The sequence below is a fragment of the Dendropsophus ebraccatus genome, chromosome 6 (assembly GCF_027789765.1).
Source record: "Dendropsophus ebraccatus isolate aDenEbr1 chromosome 6, aDenEbr1.pat, whole genome shotgun sequence".
Taxonomy (NCBI): Eukaryota; Metazoa; Chordata; class Amphibia; order Anura; family Hylidae; genus Dendropsophus; species Dendropsophus ebraccatus.
The window spans coordinates 40,618,410-40,632,274 of record NC_091459.1 but is presented as its reverse complement, the minus strand read 5'-3'; the positions used below and the strand labels follow the sequence as shown (position 1 = coordinate 40,632,274).

The following is a 13,865-nucleotide window of genomic DNA, read 5'->3' as shown; positions in this document are numbered from 1 at the left end:
TACCACATTCTCTGCAGACAAGATGTCTTTTAGCAGGATTCTTTCTCCCAGATGATTCTCTAGGCGACATGCTATGGAGGGAGTACAATAAGCTAAGGATCTACCTATACCTATTCCCTAGGGATCCAGAAAGACCTACTTGATTAAATCTTCCACAGGAGAAAAGCCACCAATCCACAGGTAGCAATCCTGAGCAGTATTACTGACCACAGCCAGGCTTACCTGCAATTAAACTGGCGTTCCAGGCGCTGTATAAACCCGAGCGGGGCCTACATCCGGCCGGAGCTTGATGACGCATATCGCGTCCTCGCCAGCGAACTGCGATGCGCTAGTCACCGGAAGCTACGCAATACGCGTCATTTCCGGTGCGGCGCAGCGCAATGGAACGCAGAGTGCGTTCCACGCGCCGGCCGCCAATACGAACCTACTACAAGAAAAAAAGACCGGGGGAGGGGAGAACAAACAGTCCTGCCCTACACCAGGACAAAATAAAAACTGAGTGAGTACCGGGGCAAGGCTTCATTTATACTCCTGAGGGGAGGAGTTATTTCTTTGATTGACTATTAAAATTCCTTTTTGTCCTGCCCAGTACACAGGGGCAATAAACCCCCCCCCCCATTTGTGCCGCTGTGGGACGCCAGGGAATGAAAAAGTTACCTCATGTGTTCTATAGAGTGAACTTTTTCTAACATTTATTTCTGTTAAAGGTAACGACTATGGATTACAGCCCTAGAAAAACCCCAAAGTCACTATTTCAGAAAATTAGATTATATAAAACCAACTGAAAAATTGTTTTTAACACAGAAATGTCGACCAAATGAAAAGTCTGTACAGTAAATGCCCTCAATACTTGGCCGGGGCACCTTTTGCATGAATGACGGCATCAATGCGGCGTGGCATGGAGGCGATCATCTGATGGCACTGCAGAGGTGTTATTGAAGCCCACGTTGCTTTGATAGCGGCCTTCAGCTCGTCTGCATTGTTGGCTCTGGTGTTTTTCATCTTCCTCTTGACAATACCCCATAAATTCTCTATGGGGGTTAAAGTGTGGCGAGTTTGCTGGTCAATCAAGTACAGTGATACTGTGGTTAGTAAACCAGGGATTGGTACTTTTGGCCGTTTGGACAGGTGCCAAATCCTGCTGGAAGATGAAAGTTTCATCTCCAAACATCTTTTCAGCACAGGGAAGCATGAAGTGCTCTAAAATGTCCTGGTAGACGGCAGCGTTGACTTTGGTTGATGAAACACAGTGAACCTACACCAGCAGATGACATGGCTCCCCAAACCATCACTGATTGTAGAATCTTTACACTAGACCTCAAGCAGCTTGGATTGTGTACAGCCTCTCTACTCTTCCTCCAGACTCTGGGACAGAGATTTCCAAATGAAATGCAAAATTTACCTTCATCTGAAATCAGCACCTTGGACCACTGATCAGCAGTCCAGTACTTTTCCTTGGCCCAGATAAGACGCTTCTGGCTTTGTTTATTGGTCAGGAGTGGCTTGACATATGGAGCCTATATCCTGCAGACGTCTGGATGTGGTGGAATTTGAAGTACTGACTCCAGCAGCAATCCACTCTTTGTGTATCTCTCCCAAATTTTTGAATGGCATTTGCGTTACAATTCGAGATGAGTGAACCGGGTTCGGGTTGGAGACAATCCGAACCCGAACGTTCGGTATTTGATTAGCTGAGGCTGCTGAACTTGGATAAAGCTCTAAGGTTGTCTGGAAAACATGGATACAGCCAATGACTATATCCATGATTTCCACATAGCCTTAGGGCTTTATCCAACTTCAGCATCCACAACTAATCAAATGCCGAAAGTGCAGATCGACTCAAGCATGCTCGAGGTTCGCTCATCTCTAGTAACAATCCTTTTAAGAGTGTGGTTCTCCCGGTTGCTTGTGCACCTTTTTCTACCACACTTTTTCCTTCCACTCAACCTTCCCTTAATATGCTTTGATCCAACACCAAGAACAGCCAGCTTCTTTAGCAATCAACTTTTGTGGCTTACCCTCCTTGTGAAGTGTGTGAATGACTGCTGACTTGACAGATGTCCAGAAGACAGTCTTCCCCATGATTGTGTTGCATACTGAACCAGACTAAGGGACCTTTTATAACACTTAGGAAGCCACGGCAGGCGTTTTGGGTTAATAATTCTATTTTTCTGAAATATTGACTTTTGGGGTTTTCTTGGCTGTAAACCATAATCATCAACCTTATAAGAAATAAACGCTAGAAAGTTAACTCTAATGATTTAAGAATATATAAGGTTACTTTTTAAATTGAATTACTGGAAAAAAAAAAAATTGTTGCTATCCTAATTTACTGCAAACCACTGTAGATGAGAAAAAGTGAAGAAATAAGTTCTCTCTCCTATTTGTGACAATCACAAACAAACCATGTGCACATTTGCAGCATTCTACTGCTAATCTGCCATGGACCACCATTATCATTTGGTACAGTTAAAGTATTCTGACATCTTTAATGGATATCTATAAAAAAAAAGGCATTTTTCTGTGGTGTGGATAAAAATTTACAAGATGAGAACTGAATGATAAATGTACTTAGATGTAAGATGTAAGTTTGTTCAACCTAGGTCACAAGAACTCTATTCTTTAGAAAGGATTATAGCAAGGCCTGGGATGCTTACCTATTTTACGTGTAAAAGTCCTCAGACAATTGCATCTTTTGAACGGGTTTCAAAATTTGTCCTTATCGGTCGCACATCTTGCTGTAAAAAGGAAATAAGCGACCAATAGCAAATGGAAACTGACAGCATGAATATGCATGTATCTATGCTGTCAGTTTTCAGATCCCACAAGGAGTGCATACTTTCCATCACATTGCTGCCGTGTGAACCAGTATCCTGCTGTCCAGCCACCACTGTATCTTTGGACCACCGCATCCTCCAGAATGATTGACAGCCAGAAGACAAAGCAGTGGCCAGAGAGCAGGACAGGGGAGCCATAAATGCTGGATCACACAGCAGTGCAGGAGGTATGTATGTACTGCTTGTGGGATCTGGAAAGTGACAGCATGGATATATATATGTGCTGTCAGTTTCCATGGTGGCATGAACCATACAAGGATCATTAGTGTGGCCAGGCCACTCAATTACTTGCGTTGCGTGAAGGCACTGCAAACGAGCGGCGATCTCACTAACCCGTGCTCGTTTGCAGCCTCCAGAGGCCAAGAAATTGTTCAGTGTAAAAGGACCATAAGATGACAAATTGCCAATTTCTTCTAATGCTTATAGCTTTGGATTGTACCAGAAGTGACATTTATGGATTAAGGTTAAGATGCCCTATTGTACATTGGCTTTAGTTTAGCAGTATATGATTGTTTTGCACAGAAATACACCTCTAGGACACAGCAAGGCAAAATGTGCATCTGGTTGTGCGTAGGGATGAGCAAAATTTACAGTAATAGCTAAGCGTAGTGCTATGCTAGTCTCGGTGGTCAGCTTGTTAGACTGCTGCCTTTGAACGCTGCCGTGTGCCTGGAGGCTGGATCCAGTCGTGGAAAAAGTCTCCAGTTTCCCTGGATTGGTCTCAGCTTTTTCTGGCATCCAGAACAGAGCAGCAAGGAGCGGCACCAAGTTCAAAGACAGCAGGCTGTCAAGCCGTCCGCTGAGACTAAATTTGCTCATCCCTAGTTGTGAGGTTGATTGGGTGGTACCATTAATCTGCTTTCCTATGCTCATAGGCAATTGGTGTCATGGAGTGATTTATGTATATTGGGGAACTTTCATAACCGATCATTCGACTGCTAATACTGTTCCATGCAGTGCTATAGCATCCCAAGTATGTGTGGATAGCATCAGCCACTTATTATATTGAGCACATTTATTTAATAGACAAAATGACAGACAGAATACATCTTCCAATGTACAATGAAAAAACAAATCATACAGCAGAACTGGGTGTCCCCTTTTTGCCATGTCTCATAATACATTGAACAGTGGTACAGTTCGATACCAGACAGGCAGGTTCATAATTTTACACACACACAAAAATATATATATATATAACAGGCAACATAGTACATTTTCAGGTTGTTAGATAGAAAACCTTGGATCAAAACAATAATACATAAGGGGGTGACCCCCCCCCCATACTACATAATGTAGGTCCACCATTACCGCTTAGGCTGTCCCACCCACACAAGCCATTTGCCAGGGCACAGATCCTTCAGGTGTCATAAAATAATCAGCAAAATGATCCCTGATATCTAATCCAGAATCATCGGGCTGATACGTCTGCCAGTTGATTGCAGTGCCAAGAGATGGGACGTTGACATCTGCATCCTCGCCACGACCATCATGGTCTATAACATAGTTGTGCAGGATACAGCATGCCTTAACAACTGCATCAACTGTGGCGACATCCAACTGTATAGAACAGCCAAAGATTCTCCACTTTTTAATCAATATCCCAAAGGTGCACTCTATATACCTCCGTGCCCGGCTATGGCGATAATTAAAGACCCTCCTGCGAGTGTCTAGACCTTTCTTTGGGAATGGGCGCAGCTGGCAGGGCGTCACGCTGAAAGCTTCATCTGAAACCATCACAAAAGGCACTGGCTGGGTTGTACCTGGAAGAGGCCTTGGGCCTGGCAGACACCCCTCTTCATGTAGCATTTTCTGCTTAATCTGTGACGCTTCAACCACTCTGGCATCACCAGTGCTATCATACGCACCAACATCAAATGCAACAAACCGATATTTTGTATCTGCCACAGCCATAAGAACCACAGAGAAGTACTTCTTATTGTTGAAGCTTTTGGAGCCGGAGTGTGGTGGTTGGTGCACACGTAGGTGTCTTCCATCCACTGCACCAATGCAGTTGGGGAAAGAGGCTTCATTTTTAAAACCCTCTGCAATTTGCAGCCATGTCTCTTCGGTGTGAGGCGGCATCACTGATGTGCGCAAATTCTGGTAGATCAGTTCACAAGTGGTTCTGATTATCCCAGAGATTGTAGATTTCCCTACGTGAAACAGCTGATGGAGTGAAGAATAGGTCTCCCCAGTTGCCAAGAACCTTAAAAAAACAAAACATATCATAAAAAACCCAATTAAGAAAGGTATACCAATGACTGATCTTTCACCTTTGATTTCCATGCCACTCCGCCCTGGATGCCTGGAAAAGCTGGATCCAGTCCTGGCAAACTTCTCCCACTCTCCAGGCACCTGGGGTGAAGTGGCAGGGAGCAGCACAGAAATCAAAGGCAGCCTACGTATTAGCCGACTGCCAAGCAAACAAAGTTTTGTTTTTTTTTGTAGTGTAAATTTTCTCATCTTTATCCATGAAGATTGCTGTAAAGCAGGTCACTAAATGCTGTTAAAAGCAACTCAGGCCATGTACAAAAAAACCCAGAATAAAACAAGTTTTAGTATCTGACAATAATGAGTAAAGATAGATATATTTAGGCAATACATCCCTTTAAAGGAGAAGTCCGGTGAAAATTTTTATTTTTATTTAAAGTATTGTATTGCACCCCCAAAAGTTATACAAATCCCCAATATACACTTGTTACGGGAAATGCACATAAAGGGCCTTTTCCCTGCACTTACTACTGCATCAAGGCTTCACTTCCTGGATAAAATGGTGACATCACGACCCGACTCCCAGAGCTGTGCGGGCTGTGGCTGCTGGAGAGGATGATAGCAGAGGGATGCTCAGTGTTCCTCCAGTACCCTGTGTCCCTCAGTGTCCCCCTGCCATCATCCTCTCCAGCAGCCACAGCCCGCACAGCTCTGGGAATCGGGTTGTGACATCACCATTTTATCTAGGAAGTGAAGCCTTGATGCAGTAGTAAGTGCAGGGAAAAAAAAAGGACTTTATGTGCATTTCCCATAATAAGTGTATATTGGGGATTTTTATAACTTTTAGGGGGGCAATACAATACTTTAATAAAAATTTTCACCAGACATCTCCTTTAAACTGCTTGCGATCACAACCCCTGTTGATTTCTTCACAAAAAAAAAAAAAAAAAAAAAAAGTGCTGACACAAACAGAAAAACATGTGAGTATATGGCATCTAGAAAGCATCAGACAGATAACAGCGTCATTACCGCAGAGTTATGAGCAGCCGCTGCTCAGGACTGATGCACCTTCTCAGTAAGGTTTGCTGCATGGTAAGCATGGGTCTCATAAGATCAAGCAATCCATCAAATGCCGAGGTTGACATTTTTATAAACTCTTGAAATTTCCCAGGGCACCTAAGCAAAAAAGTTTACATAAAAGGAGTTAATTTCAATCTGTATAGGAGGCATGTCTTCTGCTGTGCCACTCACCTTCCGTTTTACATAAATAGGTACCACATTGTTACATTAGAACCCTATTCTACAATGGCCAATACACTTACTGATCCAGGGCCTGTGCACACAGAGCAAGGGTGCACAGAGCAAAATTTTAAGCGGAGCCCACCCTGCGGATGCCGCTTGAATTTCTGCCTGTCCCATTGATTCAATGGGATTTCTTGTGCGCCTCTGCTCTCTGGCTCTCATGTCAATTCTTTGAGCGGAGGCACATGAGACAGGCAGAATTTCAAGCGGCAGCCGCGGAAGGGCTAGCATCTCTTACGAGATGAAAGCCAAAACACCAATGTAATGCTTTGAAGCCATTTCTGTGCACCAGACATAGTACTGAAGTGTATGGATGCAATTGAGCTGGGATGAAACAGATCACACTGCAGGCATAGTGGGGATAAGTGTGCATTATACAGAGGGGAGGGGGATTACAGGTAGAAGTCTTACCTGCGAAGATCCGCATATAACATTGCAAAGTGACCCTTTTCTTGCTTCATTCTGATCACTGGATGAATCCACAGTCGCTTTTGCCTGGCTGCCTCCTGTAGATACAAATATATTTTATGTACAGTGGGGAAAAGGATTTGACACACTGCCGATTTTGCAAGTATTCCCACCTACAAAGAATGGGGACTTATGTAATTTGTATCATAGGTACGTAGGTGCAACAGAATCTAAAAAAAGAAAAAAGAAGATTACAGAAAATCACATTGTATGGTATTTAACCGCTTAAAGGGAACCAATCACCTAAAAACATCTATTACACTATGGAAATGTGCTGTAGAGGCACCAAGCACACTTTTTAGACATGGTTTTACACCTCCCTCTCTGCAATGTACAACCCACAAACTTTTTTTTTTTTAAACTTAGCACGCAGTATGTAAAATTGTCCCCAAGTAGTCTGGGCGGTCACTGGCCCCATGGCATTTCTGTGCAGTAATCACACACTTCTCTGGGCGTAATTCAAACTGCATAATTGTGTGAAGTCCCTCGCGTCGGTGCACTGATATTCCTACCATGTCACACATGCGCAGTACAGAAGGTCCAATCTGTGATGTACTGTGCAGGTGCAGAATAGCCTTTAATTTATCTTCCAGCATGACAAAATTTTCCCATAAAATATGCTGCGAAAGCGGGAAAAAAAATAATCGGCATTGTCAAGTTGAAAAAAAAAATAATTTCAGGGAGTTTCGTGTTTACGCCATTGGCCCTGTGGTAAGACAGACATGTTCTCTATGTTCCTCAAGTCAGTATGATTACAATGATATGTAACCAGTATAAAACTTTTACGGCTTTTAAAAAATAAAACGTTTAAAAAAAAAAAAAAAAACTAAATGTGTTTAAAACTGCTCTATTACTATCATTATAGCGCTTTTATTTATTCTATGGTCTATGGGGCTGTTTGAGGTCTCATTTTTTCCGCCATTATCTTTTCTTTCTATTGGTACCTTGCTTCCGTACATGCGACTTTTTGATCACTTTTTTTACAATCTTTCTGGATTTGATACGACCAAAAATGCACAATTTTGCACTATGGAATTTGTTTGCACTTACACCGTTTACCATGCATGATCAGGAAGGTGATAATTTAATGGTTTGGCAATTACACACGCTAAATGCAATACCAAATATGTTAATTTATAAAATATGAAAAGGGGGGTGATTTGAATATTTTTTTTTTTATTTAACAATAACTAGAAGTCCCCCTGGCGGACTTCTATATACAAAGCACTGACTTCTCATACAGATCAATGCTGTGTATATAATACAGCAATGATCAATGAAATCAGTGCTGTATTGCTCTGGGCTGCTGCAGCACAGACCTATGGATTGCAGAGTCGGGATCAGCACCATTGCTATGCTGAGACCCGGGCGGAAAAAAAGGAACTCTTCCTTTGCATCGCATCACTCGGGGGGAGGGGGGAGGAGAGAAATCCGAAAACTTGCAAAATCAGCAGTATATCAAATCCTTATTTTCCCTACTGTATGTGATCTCCCCCTTTCAGACTGATATTGCCCCCTCCCCCCGTCACACTTTTAATTAACAGCAAAGCAGTACCTTCACTAAATGTAGCTTCCATAGCAGGTTTACCTCTAAACTGTTTAACTTACATTCTGCTCTAGACATCAGCTCACAGGTGCTTTGTTATAAACAGGGCCCTTGGTGGAAGGACATACTGTACAGGCATAGACACACTTGGGAACTTCCCACAAATGTTTTTGGTTAGTAATTTTCACCAGTACAGTGGTAGCTTGGAACTCAAACTGTATTTTCAAACACTTTCGGGCACCCAGTCTTGAAGTACAGTAATACCACAGCAGTCGAACAAAAATTTACCTGGAAGTAACGTTCAGAATTCAAACTTTGCTCGTTATCTGCACATTTTTGTGAGCGCGGATCATGGGTTGTACCTGGTGAGTTTAGCACTGGGGTGAGGCTTCACATACAGTACAGTACTGTATAAGACTGCTGGAGTGCAAATACAGTACAGTAGTAGTAAAGAGAGTGCACCACCATCTCTCATCCTGTACAGTACTGTATAAGACTGCTGGAGTGCATATACAGCACAGTAGTAGTACATCAGTGCATCACCATCTCACTTCCCTTACAGTGCTGTGATTGGGGGGAATATACAGTAAAGGATGAGTGAGGAATTAGTGACTACTGTACTATAATTGATTTTGTTGAACATTTGTTTGAAATGTCCTGTACAGTATAGTGCTGTTCTGTAATAGACTGTACAGTATATACTGTAGTGCTGGTCTGTAATGTCCTGTGCAGTATAGTGCTGGTCTGTACTGTAGTGATTATACTGGGCACTTTTCAATGTAATAAATAAGTACTGTAGGCAATTAATTGTAGGTGCTGGAACCAAACACATTTACATTATTTCCTATGGGAAGACACTGCTCGCTTCTCAAACATCTGGAACCAATTAAGTTCGAGAACTGAGGTACCACTGTATTTGAAAACCAAAACTAAACAATATAAATGGAGAACACACAAAGATTTGCACCCCTTCTGTATGTTCATCCACTCCTAGTTTTGGTTTACAGATACTGATAAAAAGAAAATATGGAGAAAAACATTGCATTGTGTGAAAGCGCCTTGTACTTACTTGTCTCCTGAGTTTTCTTCTTCTGGCCAGGAGTACTAGAAGTGCCATATGTGCTGAAGGAAGTCTTACTGGAGGCAGGGCTGGAGTTCCATTATCTTCTGCTCTGAATGCATTTCCATTCTCTTCCATTGTGGCTGTACTGGTGAGCAGCACTGTGCACACAGATTAATATCCTACAAGGGTTACAAAAGCAGTAAGTCAGGAGAAATTGGAGCATTTCATAATACAAGAGCTGAAAACACAATGACTGGGAGAATATGTTTATACAGCCAGACTGAGTCTCCAGGTTTGGATGGGGTTTTGCAACTCTGTTCTATTGACATGAATTAGCCTAACTGCAACACCACACCCAAACTGGAGACAAGAGTGGCGCTGTTTCTCAATTATAAAGGCCATGTTTTTCTAATGCTGTATAATCCCTTGAATAAATTCATTACATTTACCGTAAATTGAAGCGACTAGATTATATCTGGCTATATATATGGCTACGTGGTAGGAAGAAGGGGGAAAGCTGGGCTCCTGGTCTTCTAGAAACTGCAGTAATCTTTTCTTCAGTTTGGGTGTGAGTTTTGCAGCACAGTTCCATTAAAGTGAATGAGGCTAAGCTGTAATATCCCACACAATCTGAGGACAGGTGTGGAGCTGTCTTTTTCTTCTCATCCAGGAACTGAAGAGAACCAGTTACTAGGTGAACATAAGAGAATCAGAAGGCTCACCTCTACATGGCACTGCCTCCTCCTGCAACGCTCATCTAAGGCGGCATTCACACATTCTGTGTACAGTTCACAATTATGGATGATGTGCTAGTGAATAGAACTCCTGATGATGCCGGGAGCTCTGAAGCAGCTGTGTCAGTACAGTAGCACCAAGACTTAAAGGGGTAGTGCGGCGGTAAAAAATTATTCACAGAATAACACACATTACAAAGTTATACAACTTTGTAATGTATGTTATGTCTGTGAATGGCCCCCTTCCCCGTGTCCCACCACCTCCACCCGTGTAGCCGGAAGTGTAGTGCATAATACATACCTGATCCGTGCCGACACGCGTCCGCCACCTTGTGCCAAACCTCATCTTCGGTCGCCGTCATCAGCTGCTCAGCTGCGATTGGCTGAGCATAAGTGTGCTCGGCCAATCGCGGCTCAGCGGCTGACGCAGTTTACCGTGCAAGATCAGGAATGTGATTAATAGTTCGGGCGATTGCGCATGCGGCGATACCAAACATGTTTATTTATTTATTTACTTTTATTTAAAACCTGGGGAAAGGGGGGTGATTCAGACTTATTGGGGGAGGGGGCTTTTTACTATAAACACTTTTTTTTTTTTTTTTTTTTACACTTATACTAGAAGCCCCCCCTGGGAGACTTCTACTATAAGTATACTGATCTCTCATTGAGATCTCTGCAGCATAGATATGCTGCAGAGATCAATGAGATAGGCACTCGTTTACTTCCGGCTGCTGCAGCCGGAAGTAAACGAGTGCCGAGTCGGGGACAGCGCCATCTTGGACGAGTCCCCGGCCGGCATCAGTAACGGAGATCGCTCCTCCGGGACAACGTCCCGGAGGAGCGATCTCCCCCACTAGACACCAGGGAAAGGTTGCCTCCGGTAATCGGAGGCAGCTGTCAACTTTGACAGCTGCCTCCGATTAGCTAATTAGCGGGTGCCGCGTGTAGCCCAGGACCGCGGCCCCGCTTTGAAGTGCTAATGAGGACATATGACGTACCGGTACGTCATATGTCCTTAAGAGGTTAAACTGACTGAGAACTTTATACTGGGAGTTCAAAATTCCGGTGGGTAGCACATCATCCATGCACGGACCCTAGTTGCGGAATGTGTGGATGACCCCTTAGGTTCCTAGTTGCACCCTGATACCCAGATCAGGCCCCTACAGCTGTAGGGTAAAATATCACAACAGAGGCAGTTAGGTGCGTCTCCTGGTTACCTTATCTTCACCTTATTCACGTCCCACAAAGTTGTCCATGACTGCAGATCCGCAATCACGGACCAACTTACTGATTTCATCAACCACTGATTTCTATTGTGCTACTTTCACACTTTCTTTTTTACCGATCCACAATATGTTACGTGAAAAAAAAAATATGACGTGTCCTCATGCGGATTGTGATTGCGGTACAGATTATCCAATAGAAGTCTATGGGACCTGTGGGGTTTTTTAGGACATTTGTGAAAAACATGGGTCAAATCATAAGCAAAACTAGTTAATTTTTTTTCCACCAGTTCAATATATTGGCTGATGCGGCTGCAATTATGGACTATTTTTAACAGAGTCAAATGAGTGACATATGGGCTCTACAGACTTTATAGTAACCCACGTACCACTATAGGGGGAGCCAAAGAATTTCCACATGTCCAGTTCTCGCTTGTACAATGTACTAAAATCTGCCTTCAGGGGACTGGACCTGGATGCAAGTAAGTATAGCTTTCTTTTAAAGGGAACTTGTCACTTAGGGGACCAGGGCAGAACCCACTCTACCCCTCAATAAAGACTATGATACTTACCCTCTCCTCCCAGTGACTCTCCTGACGCAGTCCGTATTGCCGAGAAATCAGTTGCTTGTCTTGGTGCTCAGTATACTAATGCTTGGCAGTCATTGAGCAATAGTTTCCTATGAAGGTCAAACTCATCTTTGCTTATTAGCATAACAAGCACGACGACGAGAGGTGAGGATTTCTCAGCAACACTAACAGCATCCATAGTGTCACCAGGAGAGGGTATCAAAATTTTTCTGTCATCATAAAAAAAACTTTACATCGTCAGAGACATGGCAAAAGTTTTGATCGGTCCAGGTCTGAGTTATCAGACGCGTATGGATCTGGAGGAGGCAGCTGCAGCGTGGCCCTCTCCAGTCTGTCACGTGATGACTCTGACGCCTAATGTCAGGGCCCTATTACATAAACGATAATTGGCCCTATCTGGACAATTATTGTTCCGTGTAATAAACACAACCATCCTCCGATGACAATGATCATCAGCTGATCGTTGATTTAGGTTTGGACCTATAGTTGTCGGGCACCAACCACACATCGCTATGTGTAATAGCGGTGCGCAGCCAGCGGCTGACAATTAGCAAAGTGTATACATTACCCATCCATGGTCCAGGGCTCCCCTTGAAGTCCACTTCTCCCCAGAGCCCACGCGCTGCAGCTTCAGAGCGGCCTGTCAGAGCTGACAAGCCATCCAGCCAATCAGTGGCCAGGACCATGATTGGCTGAGCGGCCTGTCAGCTGAGACAGGCCGCTCTGAAGCTGCAGCATGCGGGATCCGGGGAGAAGTGGACCACTAGGTGAGCCCTGGACCATGGATGGGTAATGTATGCAGTATAAGCAACAGCGGCAAGGACATCGGTAACGAGGTCTATGCAGCCCTTGCTAAACGATTATCAGGCCGTATAATAGGCCCAGTAAACGAGCGCTGAGATCAAAGCTTGTTTGCAGTTATTGGGCCGTGTAATAGCACTCTAAGTCTACAGAGCCCAACTCTATAACGGACACAAAGCAGTGAGCCGACCGCGCTGCTCATTCTCACAATCGGTGCGGATCTGAATCCTGGAACGAGAAAAACTTTAGACATGTCAAGATTTTTTTTGGGGACACGTACAGTTTGAGGGGTAGGGTGGGTTCTACTGCACTTGATAACTAAAAACAAAAAAAAAAATACATGATTACTAAAAAAAAATTAATGTAAATGGCAAACATGCTTTATTTCAGATCCCCCTGGTGATTTATAAAGTTCTATGTGATCCAGCACAGAGCAGGGTCACCTGTCAGCTGAGAGGTGCTCCTCAGCACTACTCCTGCCTCACCCCTGCTGAGAAGCACACCAATTCTAACCAGAATGCAGGAACGTCAGCCCCTATAGACATCCTGCAGTCACTATAGCCCCCACAGCGGATGGGGGGAACCACCAGTACAACCCCCTCAGGCCAGAACACTAAGGCCTACCCACCTCACACACAGACTGATGAAGCAGACGCCCCGAGCACATAGAAGCCTTTAACCAACATTCACACTAGGCTGCGGCAGCCCAAACCGCACAGTATCCCCTCCGTATCCCGCCACATACACGAACGCACGTCCAGCTGCTCCCCGCAGAGCCACGCTGCAGGCCAATAAAGAGACAGGCCTAAACCATTACCCTGGCTAGACCGGGGGGATCAGCAGCCGGCAACTACAGTGAGGGAGAAAAAAAATCTACAAGCGTCAAACTAGTGAGACGCGACGATACGAACCCTTCCGGTGAGGCTCCCCCCTCTGAACAACAGCTTTTTGGTTTCTCCCTTACGGCAACGCGCATGTTACGTGCCCTAATGTGGCCGGTGTTTTGAGGCGGTTCGACTCCTCCTACATGAAGTAAAAGCTCCGCCCCCTCACAGACAGGTCATAGACGCCACGCCTATTCTATGCC

At 44.2% G+C, this 13,865-nt stretch overlaps 2 protein-coding genes across 6 annotated transcripts in view; one reads left to right on the top strand and one right to left on the bottom strand.

The window, feature by feature from the left end:
• Positions 1-4,030: 4,030 nt before the first annotated feature.
• Positions 4,031-13,796, bottom strand: LOC138795580 (uncharacterized). 5 transcript variants are annotated; one of them, XM_069974866.1, is made up of 5 exons: positions 13,690-13,796; positions 9,437-9,609; positions 6,765-6,859; positions 6,081-6,227; positions 4,031-5,046 (listed from the first exon to the last, which is right to left on the bottom strand). In XM_069974866.1, exons 2-5 carry the CDS (start codon positions 9,563-9,565, stop codon positions 4,152-4,154), a joined length of 1,266 nt encoding a protein of 421 aa, XP_069830967.1. In that variant the 5' UTR covers positions 9,566-9,609; positions 13,690-13,796; the 3' UTR covers positions 4,031-4,151. The 5 variants fall into 5 exon arrangements, with proteins under 5 accessions (XP_069830967.1, XP_069830966.1, XP_069830969.1 ...); XM_069974865.1 differs by lacking the exon at positions 13,690-13,796 and adding an exon at positions 13,407-13,607; XM_069974868.1 differs by lacking the exon at positions 13,690-13,796 and adding an exon at positions 13,524-13,583.
• The window catches only part of HDAC2 (histone deacetylase 2), a 43,064-nt gene continuing 42,980 nt past the window's right edge, over positions 13,782-13,865 (top strand). Inside the window, exon 1 of the mRNA XM_069974864.1 lies at positions 13,782-13,837. The gene's annotated coding sequence lies outside the window, so the exon portion shown is untranslated. The remainder of the gene's footprint in view (positions 13,838-13,865) is intronic.

Bases quoted from the DNA above. Each gene is read 5' to 3' on its own strand.
- LOC138795580 (XM_069974866.1), bottom strand. From the start codon at position 9,565: ATGGAAGAGAATGGAAATGCATTCAGAGCAGAAGATAATGGAACTCCA. The intron at 6,228-6,764 runs GTAAGACTTCTA...TTTTTTGCTTAG, and splicing joins TTATATGCGGATCTTCGCAG to GTGCCCTGGGAAATTTCAAG. The intron at 5,047-6,080 runs GTAATGACGCTG...TGTTTTTTTAAG, and splicing joins CGGCTGCTCATAACTCTGCG to GTTCTTGGCAACTGGGGAGA.